Genomic DNA, 17,749 nt, shown 5'->3' with positions numbered 1-17,749 from the left:
ATGGTTAATATCATGTTCATTGTTTGACCATGAGTATAGATGGTGACGTACTATCAAGAAGGATGCAATGTTGATAGATTTGCTTATGTCTTGGTACTTAAACCTAACCTTTTCAAGTGCTAACACGAGAGAAGCACTTATCACAACACCTGCACCGGATGGTCTTGGAGCTTGGTATCAATTGGAATAGGTATTCCTCTGAATAAGCTTTCCTTGGAGTCCAAAATCATCAAACTTAAAGTCCGAAGTAAAAAGTTATGGCGTTCTCTCTTATGTTACACGTACTATCTTATAGACCTACGAAAACTCCAGGGAATTCTATGAAAATTCCGCAAATTGCGAAGATTTTGAAGAATTTTACAAATATTCTGTATTTTTCTATGAGAAGAGAAATGCTAACTTTTCTAGAGACTCTAAAATTTTTGCGGAGTTTTCGGGCCTAATTTAAACCTAACGAGTAGTTTTTGGGCTGTAGAGTTTCCGGAGATTCCGAAACTTAACAAGCTAACAACTAGTTTTTGGCTGCTGAGTTCCTCCACGAAAAACACATCTCCACATCCCTTTTGAGCCCTCCCATTTCTAGGTTTGCAAAAGATTTGAGAAGAGAACAGATTAGGTTGATGGATTAAAAGATTGAATGAAAGTGAGCAAAATCCTTTCTTGAGCACTTGTGTTCACGGTAAGAAATCTTCATGGCGTTTTTTACTCTCAAGTCTCCTAAACTTCTAGAGGTCACTCGGTGAGCAATCAAGCTTGTGGTGTGCTGTGAGAAGTTTGTGAAGGCTTCATCCGCAAGGGAATAAATCAAGAAGCAAAGTAGAGAGGGTTGAGAGTGACCCAACGGAGATGTAGAAACCTAGTGCAGGTATCCAAACTTTGGTAAATCAAGAAAAAGTGGGGAGAGGGTTGAGAGCGACCCGACTTCCTTGGAAGCACCCAACAAAGATGTAGGAACCTGGTGGTGGTCTCCAAACTTCAGTAAACAAATCCTTGTATCTTGTGCTTGAGTTGCCAATTTCACTACTGCGTGTGCTAGCTCATTTCTAGGTTTCATCTCAATCTACATTTCAAAAAGTTTTCAGCTGCAAGTATCCAGTGAAATACCTTGGAAACAACTCACCGGTGCATGGTATTTTGTCAATCTACTTTTGATTGAGGTTTCCATAGGCATGCTGTGAAACTTTGATTATCTTCGAATACTCAGTGGGTTTCTAATTCCTCTACAAGTTTTTGTGTAAAATTTTAGTTGCACCTATATTCACCCCCTTAGTCGATATCAAAGGTCCTTTCAGTTGGACCTTTCTGAACCCTAACCACTAGTTTGCAATCTGCAGCCAGGATACACTGAGTGACTAAGTCTACTGGACCATAATGATCCAGTAGTTTTCTTGATGCTTGGCTGAGTCTACTGCTCCAATTGCGGACATCAAGAAAAAATTGGGGCAGCAGACTCAGTCACTCAGTGTATAAGCATTATGGTCCAGTAGTTTTTCTTGATGCTTGGTTAGTTGATATCATAAGGGATGTTTGGTTCCTTGAGCTAAAGTTTAGTCCTTATCATATCGAATCTTCGGATACTAATTAGAAGGACTAAATATGAGCTAATTATAAAACTAATTACACAGACGGAGGCTAATTCGCGAGACGAATCTATTAAACCTAATTAATTCATGATTAGCACATATTTATCGTAGCATCACATTATCAAATCATGGACTAATTAGGCTTAATAGATTCGTCTCGCAAATTAGCCTCAATCTGTGTAATTGGTTTTGTAATTAGTCTATGTTTAATACTCCTAATTAGTATTTAAATATTCGATGTGATAGGGACTAAACTTTAGTCCGTGGAACCCAACGGTCCTTAGTACAGATCGCGGAGAATCGCCAGCCTAATAAACGGCTGTCATGGCCTTGTGGCTGCATATCACTATCTTCACTTAAAATTATTTCAGCCTTATGGTTGCTTGTCGTTGTTGGACCATTTCTACAGACCGCCTCCACTCGTCAGCTATTTCTGCACATGATTGATTATCGCGGTCGTATCATTGATTACCATTCAATACCAGGAGAGAATCGCCAGCTTGGACCGAGAACAAAGAAAGTCAGTCACCCCGCTGTGACCTTCCCCCCGCGTTGCTCCCACGTGGGTGACACGGGCGGGCGGAACCCTAGCCGTCACCCTTCCCCTATCCCCCTCTGCCGCACCGCCACCAGAGCCGACCGCCGGAAGCCCGAGCAGCTCACAAGGACAATAGCGGCGGGGTGGCTTTCCTTCCCCTCGGCGTCTTCAGGCGAGCGTGGCTGCCTAGTTCGTCAGAGCGAATCACCGACGGGCGGATTGCAGTGGGGCTAGTGTCACCGATCAGATTGGGTGTCCTCGTGGCCAGATCTACCTCCTGGCGCGGCCATGCGTGGTGGCGGCCATGCGCGATGGCGGCCATGCGGGGGCCTGGTGCGGCCGTGTGCGGCGCGAGTGGGTGGCGGCGCCTCGGTGGCTGGCCCCGCGGCGGTGTTGCCGGATCCATCCCATCGGCACGGATCCATCATCAACGTTGTCGTTCCCCGACCCAGATCAGCCACTCCCTTCCCCCGATCTTGGTGGTGGCCTTGTGGCCGATGGTCGGATGGCTGGGGTCGCCACTGCCTTGTGCTTTGGGGACCGATGGCTTTAGGGACCACCTCCCACAGTTGGTGCCGACGCTGGTTGTGGAGGGACGTCGTCGTATTTGCTCTTAGGACGTGCTTCCACCTGAGCTTTGCGTCTGCCTCCTATGATTGGTTGCTGATGGCACAGCGTGGATTCTGGTAATTACATTCACGAACGTCGTGCTTGCAACAAGTGCTCAGGACCTTACTGTGCGGCGTGTGTGGTATGGGACACATTTCGTCTATGTCGGGTTTCAGGTGCTTTGGCCTCGAATGATCGGCGGTGGTGTGGTGTATGGGACGCGTTTCGTCAACCCTTGGGGCTATATTGTGGTGGGCTAGGGTGCGTTGGCGAAAGTCATGCTGGCCTTAGCCGGCTTCGATGGTGACGACGCCTTTGGGCGCCGTTTTCCCTCTTGAGAATGTTATCAATTTATCTCAAGCCCACCCATCACTAAGTCTCCAGGTTAAAATTTTATCCTAACGGGCTGTAGCGGCAGCAACTATCGTTGCTTCCTCGGTGGAGGCGTCATTTCAGAGATTTGAGTGGTGGTGTACTTCATGCGGGTTTTGTGGTTGCCCAACTCGGATTCAACAACAGCTACTGGTATCTTGCTTATCCGTACTGAAGTGTGGATGGTTTTGCTACGGTCTTGAGTTCGTGGTCAGAGCGTCAAACAGCAGATGGAGTTGCTTCTCTTCTTCGTCGTTGGATTGGTTCATGTTTTGGTTTCGATTTCACCTTGAGGAAAAGTCGGTTCATTTGTACGAGACCTTACGAAACAAGACGTATATGGAGATTACTGAAGTAGCCTGTTAGAGTTTTCGAGTTGTATTTTTTTTATTTTGTTATTTCTCTTTGGTACATCAGATCTTCTGATGTTTTGCCTACATATTCTTTTGGAACATGTGCCATTCTGTAATCTTTGTGGTCTGATGCATTCTTGAAAAAGAATGTCTGAAGTCGGAATATAACCTTCCATTATCTAAAAAAAGACTGAGGACAAAAGAAAAAAAATCTACAAGCAAGGAAAAAAATCTACGAGCTCTTGTTGGTAAAAAAAAAAAAGAGTGAAAACTGTTCCAGTAACCAACAGTTCCCAGTGAGTAGCGTGGACCGTGGACCACTGGACCGAAAAGGTGAATTGTCACTTTATAATTTCTGTTCTACCTGTTATCAAGCGTACGTTATTTTAATTTTTCTAGATTTATAGATATTAAAAAATATTCATAAATCTAAAAAAGTCAAAACGATTTTGAATTGGACGGTGTACTCCGTAATATAAGGTATTCTGGAAACTAACCTTTTTTAGGTGTATTTGTCATCTTCCATGTGAAAACACACAGCGCGTTCGGCAGCGCTTATAGCGGCTGCGGCTGCTGGCTGCCGCTGCGGCTGCTGCAGCGCTGCAGCTGCTGCTGCTGCCGCCGGGTGTGCCTGTTAACGGCCGTTTGGCCCGCCGGGTTTGCCTGGTAACGGGCCGTTTGGCCCACATGACGGTCAAGGTTAAACTTAGTCCGGTTACAAAAGCAATTTATGCAGCAAACGAATTAATCAAGTCTCATTTGCCTACTCGGACCATGCAGGTGGCAAGTTGCAGCGGAGGGCGATCGCTGCTGCTAAGCCAGAGAAGAGTCTGAACCGCTTCGTGCGCGTTCTTGCCACCGGGGAGTTGGTCGGCAACGCCCTGGGCACGCTGGCCTCCCTGTGGGCGACCGTCGTCTTGCTTGCTGGGTACCGCTCTTCGCTGGACCCCGTTGATTTCCGGATCGCCACGGTCATGGTCTTCGTAGAAGCTTTCAGGTGCGCACCCCACGCAGATCTCCCCTTTTCTGCTGTTGTATTGTATCCTCATGTTAATTCTAAACGCGGGTGAAATTTTTTTCTGTCGAACTATATGGCTGTGCACGTATTAGGGTTTTCATCCGCAACTTCAAATTCGATAACCAATCATTGTTCGGGACCACAAAGGCACTCAGATCGATGAGTTCATCTTTCGCTCGCATGTTAGCCCGACCTCGGGAAGGTAGTGAAGTGCTCCTGATCATCGGTGGGGTTATCACAGCATTTGAACCGTCGCTGCTGATGCATGGGAGATTCTTTAGGGTGGTCTTGCTAACTTTTATGAGCAAGACGTGGATTTCAGAGACACCCCGGCTGATGAGACGACTGCAACAGAGCCGACCGTTGCTGCTATGGGCTATCCTAATTATCCCCTTCGTCGTTGCTGCTGCTGTTGCTAGCGCATTCTCTGGGTTCACAGCTTTACCAGATATCCTAACGCAGCTCGTGGCATTGGTGCTGCTCAACTTGAGACCCCCAAGAATTGGCAATCTAACAAGCGGTCTTTGGGGCAGAAGGCTGCTATATGTCTCTAAAGTGATTTCATTCATATCACTGGCTTCTTGTTTGGTGTTGGGCTCGGACGTGATCTGCTTTGCTGCCTCACCATTCACTACATTGGTGCTACTATTTGGCAGCCTACAGAATCCGTCAGTTCCGAATAGCCTATTTGGCCCATGGATTGATGTGGCAATGCACATATCCTTCCTTTTGGCTTTGGCATTGCCACTCCCAGTAGGGGGCGTCCTTTTGGGTTTTCCCATATCGATCGTTGCTTTGCTAGCGGTGCTACTGATTGGTAACTTGCAGATACCAGCTGCTGTAGCGCAAATTGTGCTATCATCTTGGCGCATTATTCAAAGTTTACAGCTCTATAGCCAAAACATGGTGGCATCGGTAGTAGTCTTCTACGTGCTGGCGCTATGCCAAGGGTCACTCTATATCATGGCCTGCATCCTAGCGATGTTCTCCTTCTTCCCTCGCAGATCGCTTGTCCGTAGCTCAGGATTCAGAAGTAAGTGGGGAAAAAAAGCTGTCGATCTTTACTACGAGCGTGCGTACACAACACGCATGGAAATCGGTGTGTTCGCAGAGGACAGGATCAGCCTTGCCAGCTTCGTCGCCGACTCACTCAACCCTGCAGCTTCCAGCTCACCTGAAATGCAGCTAGCTGGGGTTCGTGTTCTTCACAGCTTTCTCCAACGAAGGGACTCCAACGAAGAACTCATCTCAGTAATCACCAGATCAGAGAAAGCAGTGCCTACATTGATCAGCATGCTTGGCTGGACATTCGAACAAGACAGAGATATCAGGTTATTTGCCGCCAGGGTCATCGCCGAGCTATCCAGCAACCTCAGAATTTCCGAAATTCCTGGCGCGGTAAAGTTGGTGTCTTTGCTCCTTGATGCTGAGAATCAACCAGCGTCTGAAATTGATGGAGGGAACGGCGATGATGGTTCAATAGGGGCTCAGGGCCTTGGTGACAATGAAATCGGAGACAGCGCCAGAAATGAACAAGGGAGACAAGACATCGTGCCCGAGGCTGCCGATGACAATGGAGATAATGTTGTTAGTGACCAAACTCGATGTCAAGAATGTACTGGTAATGGAGGGAATGCAAGTAACCCACCTGCATATGAGCAATTGGGGCATCGAGGAGGCAACAATGGAGGATGTTGTTCTTGGGTATGCCGGTGTTGGCACCGGATCGAAGAGAAGTGGTCCATTCCGGAGGAGCCACCCTTGACTTATCAGGATTCACTCCCCATACTGGGCACGGTAATTCTCGAGAGGCTTGCTTGCGATGTTGACAACTGTGAAGAAATTGTCAAAACCACAAACCTAGTCCCGAAGATCGTAGGTCTCATAAGCTACACTAGCAGCAGCGAAAGCAGCAATGATAATGCATTGATACGCTCGTCTCTGGATTTAGTGAGGAGGCTTGCAACCACCGGCAGAAATATTGTTCGGCACGAGCTGTGGGAGAGCCCCTTTTTGCTTAGTAACCTCGCATGTGTCTTGGAGGACAGCCGGAGCAGCCCTGAAGTATGGAAGCCGGCGATCGATATCATAGCCACTATGGCCTTGGATGAGGGCGAAAGGCAGGGGATTGGGAGAGTCCAGGTGATTATTCGCTTTTTAGTTGGTGTTTTCATAATTGGGCGGGACGGACCAACGACCTATTGCCAGTCGCTTCGAGCGGCCGCAGGGGAAGCACTGTCAAATCTTGCAATCGAGAGCCCAGCAAACTGCTTGGCTATATTGGAGGCACGACCGGAATATGAACTTGTCGAGCGTCTCAAGGACATGCTTGGTAATGATGAGTACAGATGTGCTGCGGCGAGTCTCCTGGGGAATTGCTCTATGATCTGGGGCAGGCTGAGCGATCCAGGGGTAAGCAATCACCTCTCATCTGCATTGCCAGTGGTAAGTCTCTCGATCGCATTTGATGTTAACGGCCCGCTGAATGACGCTTGGGCACCTATGTCAAACAGGATACAATCGTGAAGTAGTTATTTGTTAACAGAATCGTGAAGTTGTGAGTTACCTGATATATTGTCATCAAATACTCATGCAGGTGCTGGAAAATATAATGACTGCAGAGGGCAAACAGTTGGAGGCCCTAATCGGCCTCGCTTCAAAAATCTGTTCTGTCCTCCCACCTGAACGCTCTGCCCAAGGGCTTGAGTCACATATCATTGGAGCAGCGTTTGTTCAAAAGCTGGTGGATACACTCAACTCCAATAAGAAACCGAGTCCTGAGTACCCAAGGATGAGAAGGGCCATCATTGAGCTGGTAATATCCTTTCTGGAACGGCATCCTCGCTACATGCTTATTATCTTCGGAGAAGGGATGCTTAATGCACTGTCCAAGGTAGAAATGACCCCATCCAAGGTGGAAAACTACAGGGTCTTCCTGGGCAACGGAGGAGTGGTTTTAGAGCACGGTGATCCTCTGCGCGACCTAGTGGGCAGGGCGAAAAGGCTGATTCATCCTGCAAATCAGACATAATAAAGGCTCGACCAGGCGACCGTGCTCGATTAATCATCTCTGGTCAATCTCAATCCACTTATGAAGTATGCTTACATTCAGACTGGCTATATTGTACTGCTATGTGTGTTGTTCTGCAGTCTTTATTGCCAGATAGACCATGGTTTTCTCGTTCGTACTCCTGAATTGATTTGTTTACGTTTATCAATCAATAGACTCGACCATCATTGATAATAATAGGTATTGTACGTAATCTATTTTTAAAAAAAATACCCACAAATTCTATTTTAATTATGCTTGTCCATAGGAATTTTTCATTCAAGGACTCTCGGATGGTTTTATACCATGGTTGTTTTCTTACATCTAGAACATCTGATATAAAGGATAATCTATATCTATCTATACTATAAAAAACGAAAACAATTGAAAATTTTCTTACCTAATTTAGGTTCACCTTACCCCTCATACCGGACCATCTGTCAATCCTTTCAGAGATGGGTCAGGGTGCACCTATGAAAACTGGGAGTTAGAGAATGTTTATACCGTTTTTTCTTACCGCACGTGCGGCTTACACCCACGCACTCCCCACCCGCGGATCACGCTTCCAATGCTTGAAAATTGGTTGTCAGTCTTTCCCCCTCACCTTCTTCCACCGCCCCCTTCCATATCCGCATCGTGCTGCCCTCTCATCCTCGCTCCTCCTGTCCGCGCTTGCATCCGACGCAAGCACGCAGAGCCGCCGACGGGGGCGGAACTGGAGGCATGGGAGCTATAGAGGTGGCAGCCGTGATCAGTGGCGGATGCGGCTCGTGAGCCTAGGAGGACTCCCTTGTCTTCCTCCTCCTTCCCTCCCTTCGCTTCTCATTCCTTCTTCCTAAAAATATGGAGGGGCTTAAGGGGCTCCATTATCCGAGCGGGCGAGCAGCAGTAGAGGAGGCTTGAGCCTCATCCGTCCCACCGCTAGATCCGTCCATGGCCGTGATGCATGCTCTCACTCTCTTGATTATCACCTTTGCTCGACGCAATTACTCGGTTGTGCGGCCAGCCCTGGATTGAGCGCCGACTGCCGCAGCCGCAAGTTTGACGTCGTCGATGGCACCTGGCTGCTGGGGCCGCCCTGATTGAGCGCGGTGCGTGGACTACCGCGCCACCGCGGCCACAAATTTTACGGCATCTGGCTCTCAGTAGTGGAGATCCTCCGCAGATGCTCCGCCGAGCCGTGGTCACATATATCATCTTCTCATGCGACAGCATTGGGTAAGGCATTGGTTTCCTGAGATTTAATCCTCCCACGCTCTGCCAAGGACTTCCGTTGCACCTGTGCTGGCCGGCCTGCGTCGGCTGTGGGCCACTGCCCGCCCACCCGTGCCTGTGTAGGTCAAAGGGGCAGCTGATCGTGACCATGTCTCCCTATGAGAACGACGAGCGGGGACGAGGATGCAGGTGATGACCTGCTTGCTTGCTCTGCTCGTGGAGGAAAACCGAGAGAGGAGATTAGAGAGAAGCGTGGAGATGAGTTGCTAAAGCTTGATATCAGGGGGAAGAAATAGGTTGCGGGTGCATCATGATTTGGGAGTACAAATAGGAATGGTTTGGTTCTTCCGGATTCAAGACGAAGCCGTCATCCCCCCACCTTCTGTTGGTGGTTTTCTTTCTAGCTAGGAAATTGCAGCCTTGCAGCATTAATTCGGTGGCATTTTGTCGTTGAAGTTTTGGTGTCCCTTTGCTGGCCTGTTGAATGTTTGATTATTCTTTAATTACTTTATCTTTGATGAAGGGAAGAAGAGGGAGTAACTGTCGGAGGTGACTCTCTTCACTTCTGCCCGAGAAGAAATTGCGGTTAGCTAGAGAAGTATAGGGCCTTCCACGGCAACATAGGAGTGATTCTGGAGAGTGGAAAACCTATGTCTGACCTTGTGGTCAGAGCCAAAGAGCTAATTCGTCGTACAACTCAAACTGCAGGAGCTCAAATAGAATGATGCATGATTTATCATAATTCAATGCCATGCATTCCAATATCGACATCCAAACGGAGCCTTATCATTTCTTTTCTTACGCTTTTGGTGACCATAATCATATTTCCTAGATCGATTTGTAGAAGATATGGCTTCGATTTTGGAACACTCTAGTCTAGAGCAACTATTCAAAAGAAGAAGAAAATGGCTAGTGCATATGAAGCATTATTGCATTACGTAGAATCGATCAACGAAAAAGAAAATTACCTGGTTACTAACTTGTCCTAGGCTCCTGGCTGTGTACGTGAGTACTACTCCATTCATTCTAAATTGTAGATTATTTGGTTTTTAAAGAATGCAATGAGCAAGCCAATCAGCCGGCGGCTCTCCGGCAATCGGCAATCGGCGGCAGTCGTGGCTGACGGTGCCCTAGACTCGAATTGACGAGACGCAGATCGGAGGAGAACAGCGCCTAGCCGCCTAGCCGCCTAGCCGGGCACCACGACCGCGCGATGGGCGGAAAACAACGGGCTTTAGGGGGTGTTTGGGAGGAGGGGGCTAAATTTTAGCCCCCGTCACATCGAATATTTGGACACTAATTAGGAGTATTAAACCTAGACTAATTACAAAACTAATTACACAACCCCTAGGCTAAATCGCGAGACGAATCTATTAAGCCTAATTAGTCCATGATTTGACAATGTGGTGCTACAGTAACCATTCACTAATGATGGATTAATTAGACTTAATAGATTCGTCTCGCGATTTAGCCTAGGGGTTCTGCAATTAGTTTTGTAATTAGCTTATATTTAGTCTTCCTAATTAGTATCCGAACATCCGATGTGACAGGGCTAAAGTTTAGCCCCCTCCTTCCAAACACCACCTTAGCCTTGCTTCATTGGCTCAGGGATTAGTGGGCTTGATGGGCTGCAATGATGGAAATTGGGGGCCCTGTACACCCCAGGGACGACGGCCTTTTATTATACTCTCAAACCTGGTGTCCGAGAGGCGAGAGCTCACGCTCGAATGCTCGATCAATCGACGTGCCGTGCCCCATGGCTGTTGTTACAGGCTCTGAAGCAGCTGCCGGACAGCCAGAGCAGGTGCAGGTGGCCACCAAGTTCGGGCGCACTGGCCGTGTGCGGCTGCGGGCGGCCGGAGTACGTGTCGACACCACCATCCTCATCGAGGGAACACGGTTTCTGAAACTCTCATCACTGTCTCTGTGTTGCTGCTGTTGATCGTGTGATTTCGTGTGCTGTGATCGCAGGTCATCAGAGTTCCTGACTGCCCGTGCCGAATTTCCGGCAGATCGGACCACCGGTGCAGCCCTGCTCAGGTAGCCTTAGCTTGGGTTCTGCATCAAGGGGATTATTTGGTCCCAGTACCAGGTGTGACTTTATAATTCTACCTCGATATCATCCATCACATGCAGTAGCTTCAAGAATCAAGAGAATTGGCAATAGAATTATTGCCTACAGTCTGATTGGCCATGGGTTTTTCGTCGGTGGAAGAGGGGTGACAGATCAAGTTTCTGCTGAATCTACTCTGATACAGATACAGTTGCCTTGGAGTATCATTTCTCCGTCGGCGTGGTCATTTTTTGCTTTTTGGTTTTGTCAGCAATGGCAGCCAAGGTTTTCGGCAGAAATTTTGGAGAAGACCTGGCCAGGAAGCACCGGTGCGCCCCTGCTCAGCTAGCTTCAGCCTTTAGCTTGGGTTTTGCATCAAGGGGGTCATGAGGTTCCTATACCAGGTGACCCCATAATCCCCATTCTAAAACTATTGATGCAAAGCAACTTAAAAGTGGACAAAATCATTACCTGTGAGTTTGAACTGTCCCAGCATTGGTTCCTGACTAATATTCTCTAAAATTACTCAGGGACAACCAAGATCGAGAAACAAGATGCCAACATTGATTCCTTCAAGGTGAAGCTGACACACGAGGCCTTCAACGACTTCGAAGAAATCACTAGGCAGATACGTGAAGAAGATGTGACTGGTGACAGGCAAAACACATTGTTTGCACATACTAATTGGAACTATGCAGATACAACAAGGAAGTAAAACTGTGTGAAGAAGTAAGGAAAAAAAAAAGGACTAGCAACAGCAGTGATGTGCCGCTATGCGCTATGTGAAAGTTTTGAAATTCTCCCAGCAGTTGCGCTAGATCATCCTAACGATTCATCTTTGAGAATACTATGTTCTAGACCATGTACAATGAAGATTATAAGTGTGGCCATGAGAAATATGAGCAAAAGTTGGTTTTCCATGTTGTTACATAAACAGAATGTTGGGAGTGTAGAGCTAGCTCATGGTTATATGGTTGCAGCAAATGTTTCAACCAACCAAAAGCAGTTACATGGATATATGTATGCTCAATCAGAAATTAAAAACTGAAGAAGGAAAAATGCCCTGCGTGAAGTACATGTACACTCACTCTAATCAAATTTTGAAGCTGGATTGGAGAAAGCATGAAAAATGTGCTCCGGAATTCCCGAATGCAACTGCTTTAAATTTCTGAAACCTGACTGCTGAAGTGAGATTCCTTCAGAAGTTGGAACTCATGGTAAGGGAGATTGGAACCGGAGTTCCCATGATTTACTTCAAATGTGATCGGATTTCAAAAATTCCTTAAAGAATCTGAAGTAACATGCACTACGTATGACCAAGTTACCACAAAAAGGCGAAAACTTGTAGTTTTAGACAAGAAAAACACCTCACCAGTCACCAGAGTTGGATACGATGAAACCCGGACATGTTTGCCGCAATCTCTTTTGCCTGCACGAGGAGTCGCGCGGTTTACAAGGCTTTGGGGCATTCCTTTGGTGTTGGACACTCCAGAGCCCTGTAGACCGCAACGACTCTTGAAGCCGATGAAGAGCTCATCCTTCACAGCATGCATCTCCACAGGAAGCAAAATAGCAGAGTCATGTAGGAGGCTGGAAGCTCCGTGTTCTTGCTACTATTTTCTCATACACGGGAGAGCTTTTGCAGAGGCTGACCATAAGGGGACGATGGTCAGGGCATATGTGAGGAAGGTATAAGCAGCAGTTCTCCAGTGCGTCGTTTAGTCATTGTAAGGTGGCCAACCTAGGATTCTCAACTTGTAGTCAATAGAGCACAGTGAAGTCCTATTAGGATGTTACCGTCTGGGGGTGGTTGCAACCTAGACACTTTAGATTTGTTTGGTTATATTATTCTATTCATCACATGAGCTTGTTCCCAGCACCATGTGTTCACTATCACTCATAAAAACTTGGAATTAAACAACTGGTAGGTGCAGTGCCTTGCAAGGATGACAATATTCCTGACTGGATCAGTAAACTATATGGTTACTTGAGGAAAGCCTCGCAAACTTCTCCAGGATAGAACAAAGACAGGAAGAAGTCAAGATACCATGCAGTTAGTGTTAGAATAAAGAGAACGGACTGATGAAAATTGGCGCAAAAAAACAATATTTCGTATGACAAACAGGAAATAAGAAATGGAGACGGCTGTCAATTTAAGCAGCGGGAGAAAGCAACAAAATTAAGCATGATATGTTTTTACTCCCTCCATTTGAAATTACTAGGCTTATTTCATTCATTAAGACACGAGTTTGACCAACAGTTACTCTATTCATGCATAAAATTTTACCCAAAATTGCTGCTATTAGATTCATATTCAAAACTACTTATGGTTGTGATTTTCTGGCACGTAAACAAAAAAAAAATTCTCGAACTGCGTGTCATAGACAAAATATTAAAGTAATCAGCAGTCAAAGCATTGTCCTGATGAAACAAAATACGCCTTGTAAAATATGGAGGGACTAGTGTCTTGATTCTTTTTTTTCCAACGATTTTAGTGACATAGCTCTTGAGATGCATTTGACTTTTGATTAATCAGCACAGCCAATTTAAAGTTGATTGGTGAAAGCAAACTAAGTCTCTGATTTTATCTGACAAGCTGAAAGTACAAGCACTCGCTACATACACTACAAGAAACATGGTCTAAAATCTGAAGTGACAAAGAAAGGAAACTGCAAAAAGAATAACCATGTCACCAAAATCTCCAAGGATCCTTGTAAGGAGGAACATAGCTTTCTGTAGGGGGAAGAAGGCGAAAAGATGCCACAGTCTTCTGTAGAAAAGGCCCCATCTGTGTTGCAAAAGTTAAATACTGGTTAGAAGCTGACATATAAAGATACTTTTATGAAAAATACATGTTCCTCCTATAACTGAAGTAACAATAATGAAATCAAACCCTAAAGCATATTTATGTGCAGTGTTGGTATGTGTTCAGAACTTACAGATTCCCACTGCTTGCTGAGAGTGGAAGCATTCAGTGAGTACAGGTACCCTAGTAAAAAATAATAAAAAAAGGTGAGTGAACAAAGAATATTTTATTTCATTATATGTAAGGGAGCAAAGGGTCATTGGTCAAAAATACAAAGATCTAATACCATCTCGCTCAACAGTGCAGGCTACATTATGTCGAAACAAATTTGGTTCTGGTGCCTGAAGAAACAAAAGAGTGTCATTAAGAACATTAAACTGCCTTACATTGATATATACATATTTCACTACTTGGCTATCAAAGGGTTAACACAATGCGCGGTAAAGTATTAATCTAAGAATATATTCTGTTTGAGGTTCTTCATACAAATACGTTTGTTGCCAAATGTATATGTGCCAGAAAACTTACAGATGCTGTTGGTGATTTCCGAACTAGATACTCGTAATACCAGTACGGTTCTCCATCAACCTACAAATAATATTCGATATGTAGTGGTGCCTGTCAAATCCGAAAAAGAAAAGTAGTCTTAAAGGATGATTACAATGATCAGAGCTTACCTCTGTGCAGTGTGCATCAAGGACAGAACTCTCTGTCATGCGCTGGCCAGTCGTTACCTTCTGCAAGGTGATATAGTTAGTTGTAGAATCAATATGTGACCAAATATCAACATAAAAGTTGCAGTAAAGGGACTTCAAACCTTCATCAGCATATCGACAGTTGCTGATCAGGTCCATGAGTTATTTACAATTTATTGTTGGTCAACTAGCATAGCTTCGCTCCATGAGCCAATTGTAAATGTTTCATTCGACAGAGGGAGATGACTAAGGAGCATCTGAATTTAAATTTGTGCTTTTGATTGAATTTCGCTTTCTTGATGTAACAGTCGAATTACTTGGATTAATAGTGTTCACCTTCTTAATACATACAGTTTGTTGGACACTATTAGCTCAATGCAAATGTAATGCAAGAAATGGAAAACTTAAACACCATAAGTACCTAAATACCATAAGTTACATTCAGGCAGAATCTTAAATGGCTAATAACTTCTACGAAAGAAAGCCAAAAATAGAAGAAGTATGTACCAGGGTAGATCTATCAGCCAAAATGCAATCTGCCACATCTTTTGGATCCCATGAACTCTTGTCTTTTGAAGGTAAAAAACGTGAATTTGGTGGCCCAATCTGCACCAGACAAATGATAGACGTTACCATGTACTCAGATTTGCTTTTCAGAGTTTCATTTTATGCGATTTCCAATTTCCCATCAAATTTAGCCGCATATAATAATTTGCACCAACAACATAAAATTTAGTCACATGACGATTTGCATAAATACCAAAATACATAAACCTAATTACTAACAGATGATATATGTTGTGTTAGACTGAGGCAACACATTGCGGACTTCTGCATTTTCTAGTATCTTATAGTATTTGAGGATTTACCGAGACTGAGATGACAACATTATGTATCATGTCAACTCGCTCCGATACAATACGTTGACGTGCATCAGCTGCATAGAGTTCGATCGAGTCAGTTTGCTTTCATTGTCAAATGAATAAGGTTTTCAAAAGTGCAACAGTTGAAGCTCCTATGCTTAATGAAGTAATCCCTTTGTACGAATAAAGTAAGACCATTTCTTCTCGTTGTTATACCAGAGGCTACTCACGCGATAGTGGTGCTGCGGAGGAATATCGCTCCGGTTTTCTGGACACTACCCTGGGAACAGAATAGAATAGGACAGTGAGTGACTGTGTGTTATCCTAGTATTGCTCATTGAGAAGCTAGCGAGTACAAATAACAGTAAAATTCCGACAACAAGAGTAGATGGTACAGAATTGTAGTACAGAGAACTGAAATACCATTTGAAGGAGAATTTCTTTCCTGGCAGTTCGACAGGGTAAAGAAAAGAATATGCATTGATCTCATCAACCTGCGTGTTCATCTTCACATCTTCGTCAGTCTCCATGGCAGCATATGATTCTACAGAAATGTCGTGAACACAGTGCTCATAAGCATTTAGTGAATTGGTCTTTCAAGGTTAAAACACGAGACTAAACAAGCTCACACTCCCCTCCAGACCTGAGCATCAAAAAAAAAACTTGAGAAGATAAAGAAACATGCACCCGCTGAGGCATCCCTTGATTCCGACCTGAAATTGGGAGGACGATTGCGAAAGAAGACACGAGCCCGGACATGAGCAGGCGCCTCCTCTCCACCTCCAACCCGCGGTTCCCGGCGGCAGGTTTGCGAGAGGAAGAGGCGAACACAAGGACCCTCCTCCGCGGTGGTGGCACGCACGTCCCCGCGCCGAGCGCGCCCCTGCTCCTGCGCAATCCCCGGTGTGTGCAGTTTACACGAATGGGAAGCGATTTGGGAGTTCGTGCGGCGGAGCGAGCGCGTACCTTGGGCGAAGCGAGGACTGGGAGGTGGGGCTCGACAGAGAGGGAGGAGAGGAGAGGAGAGCCGCCGCCATGGCTCGCCGGCCTGTCCTCCTACCTCCAGTCGGGGCCTCGTGGCTCGTGGGACGGGGGGCGACAGAAGAAGGATGGAGAAGAGGCAGGTTCTATTCTATCCAAACCGTTTGTTGCCGAGAGCAAAAGATCTCTCCATTTCCGTGCACATGGGCCTTTTTGGCACGTGGGCCACTGAAATTTAAGTAAAAACTGATATTTATTTATTTATTTGCTGAATTCTTTTTTAAAAGAAACCATATCTGATATTTATCGAATAAAACAATACGAAGAACGACTACACAAAAATGACTTTTGGTTTTTTTCACAACAATGTACAAATGTTCCTTAGCTTAATCATACCACATTTAACACGCTGAAGATGTGAAGTTAGACAAATAATTCATCCTCAGGACTTGTTTGGATTGGATTCTAAGATAGCTACGTAGAAATCTCAGACGTTGGATTTTGGTTGTTTCACTCGTTTGGGTGCAACAAGCTGCCTGTTGGCAACCAGATAGGCCATAATAGGTGGTTCTCCCTCTTAGGAGTTTTGATAGTAAATTTCGATTTTCTTCTCTTTAACGTGCTTCTTTTTTCAAAGAAATGATTAAGTTGCCTAGGAGAGACTTGACCAAAACCTCACAGTATAAACCAATTTTATTTAGCAAAAATAGTAGTACGATTCATAAATCTGACTCGGGCTCAAGAAAAAGGATCGCTCACATAACTATTCTAGACCAAAATATGGTCGTATATAAAAAAATCATCACGTCCGAAATAAGCCGTAGCCAAAAAAAATTAGCCTATGCTCAAGCACTCAACTAAAATGTGTGGGTATTTGTTTGTATTTCATTCCATCTCGCCATGCATAAGGTGGTAGGTCCACAGTGCCCTACTACTTTATACTGTTGCATGCCTACTCCTTGTCACTGCTTTTGTATGGCCATGAGGCTCGGCATGGAAACAGAGTGCCAGTCGGCTCGGCCCAATAGTTTATTAGGCAGCCGCAATGCCAAGCCCTATTAGACTAATTGACTATTCCCCCTCCCGCCACCGCCGCCTTCCTCGACACCACCCATACCCTCTCCTCTGACTTCGAGGCCCACGCAACGCACCGCGTTGCGCCGCCGCTCCTCCGACTCCGCGGCCTCTAGGGATGGCAATCGGACGAGTTTGGATCCAAAACCCGCGGGTTTTAGACTCGATGGGGGTGGGAGCGGATCTGTTTTTCCCCACGGGTTTGCGGGTTCGGGGATCAAAACTGAGCGGGTCGGGGGCAGGTTTATACTTCCTCGGCGGGTGATTCACAGGTATTTCGGGAAAAAAAATTATATAGCTCAGCCCAACAATAACCCTACCCTAGTATATAACTCTCCGCATCTCCCACCCTCCAGTCCGTCTCCCTTCCAGTGCGCCGCACCCGCACAGCTCCCGCACGGGCGAACGGGCGCACCCCCAGATCCCCCGTCGCTGCCGCTGCGGGCGCCGGCCGCGCCGACCCTCGCTTAAAGTTTGGGGCGCACCGGGAAGCATATGGAATTGACTATATTCGTAGAATATCAACCCAGAGGGGAGTAA

General features: G+C 45.9%; 2 protein-coding genes across 3 annotated transcripts; one reads left to right on the top strand and one right to left on the bottom strand.

Moving 5' to 3' along the window:
- Positions 1–2,432: 2,432 nt before the first annotated feature.
- On the top strand, positions 2,433–7,704 carry LOC111257346. The gene is made up of 4 exons (XM_022826695.1): positions 2,433–2,475; positions 4,236–4,452; positions 4,566–6,918; positions 7,070–7,704. Exons 1-4 carry the CDS (start codon positions 2,433–2,435, stop codon positions 7,502–7,504), a joined length of 3,048 nt encoding a protein of 1,015 aa, XP_022682430.1. The 3' UTR covers positions 7,505–7,704.
- Positions 7,705–13,257: 5,553 nt separating this feature from the next.
- Positions 13,258–16,293, bottom strand: LOC101772171 (psbP domain-containing protein 5, chloroplastic). 2 transcript variants are annotated; one of them, XM_004969122.3, is made up of 11 exons: positions 16,121–16,293; positions 15,868–16,037; positions 15,578–15,698; positions 15,385–15,434; positions 15,161–15,228; positions 14,799–14,897; positions 14,274–14,333; positions 14,125–14,184; positions 13,883–13,937; positions 13,730–13,779; positions 13,258–13,578 (listed from the first exon to the last, which is right to left on the bottom strand). In XM_004969122.3, exons 1-11 carry the CDS (start codon positions 16,189–16,191, stop codon positions 13,480–13,482), a joined length of 903 nt encoding a protein of 300 aa, XP_004969179.1. In that variant the 5' UTR covers positions 16,192–16,293; the 3' UTR covers positions 13,258–13,479. The 2 variants fall into 2 exon arrangements, with proteins under 2 accessions (XP_004969179.1, XP_004969178.1); XM_004969121.3 differs by having other exon boundaries at positions 15,868–16,043; positions 16,121–16,292.
- Positions 16,294–17,749: the final 1,456 nt, after the last annotated feature.

Source organism: Setaria italica, chromosome V (assembly GCF_000263155.2).
Source record: "Setaria italica strain Yugu1 chromosome V, Setaria_italica_v2.0, whole genome shotgun sequence".
Lineage (NCBI taxonomy): Eukaryota > Viridiplantae > Streptophyta > Magnoliopsida > Poales > Poaceae > Setaria > Setaria italica.
This window is presented reverse-complemented; position numbering and strand designations above follow the sequence as displayed.

Excerpts from the sequence above, each read along its gene's own strand:
- LOC111257346 (XM_022826695.1), top strand. The coding sequence starts at position 2,433 with ATGGCGGCCATGCGGGGGCCTGGTGCGGCCGTGTGCGGCGCGA. Across the intron at positions 2,476-4,235 it reads TGCGGCCGTGTGCGGCGCGA|GTGGCAAGTTGCAGCGGAGG; the intron begins GTGGGTGGCGGC and ends CGGACCATGCAG. Across the intron at positions 6,919-7,069 it reads TCTCATCTGCATTGCCAGTG|GTGCTGGAAAATATAATGAC; the intron begins GTAAGTCTCTCG and ends ATACTCATGCAG.
- LOC101772171 (XM_004969121.3), bottom strand. The coding sequence starts at position 16,191 with ATGGCGGCGGCTCTCCTCTCCTCTCCTCCCTCTCTGTCGAGCCCCACC. Across the intron at positions 14,185-14,273 it reads TTGATGCACACTGCACAGAG|GTTGATGGAGAACCGTACTG; the intron begins GTAAGCTCTGAT and ends TATTATTTGTAG. Across the intron at positions 13,579-13,729 it reads TCAGCAAGCAGTGGGAATCT|ATGGGGCCTTTTCTACAGAA; the intron begins GTAAGTTCTGAA and ends TTTGCAACACAG.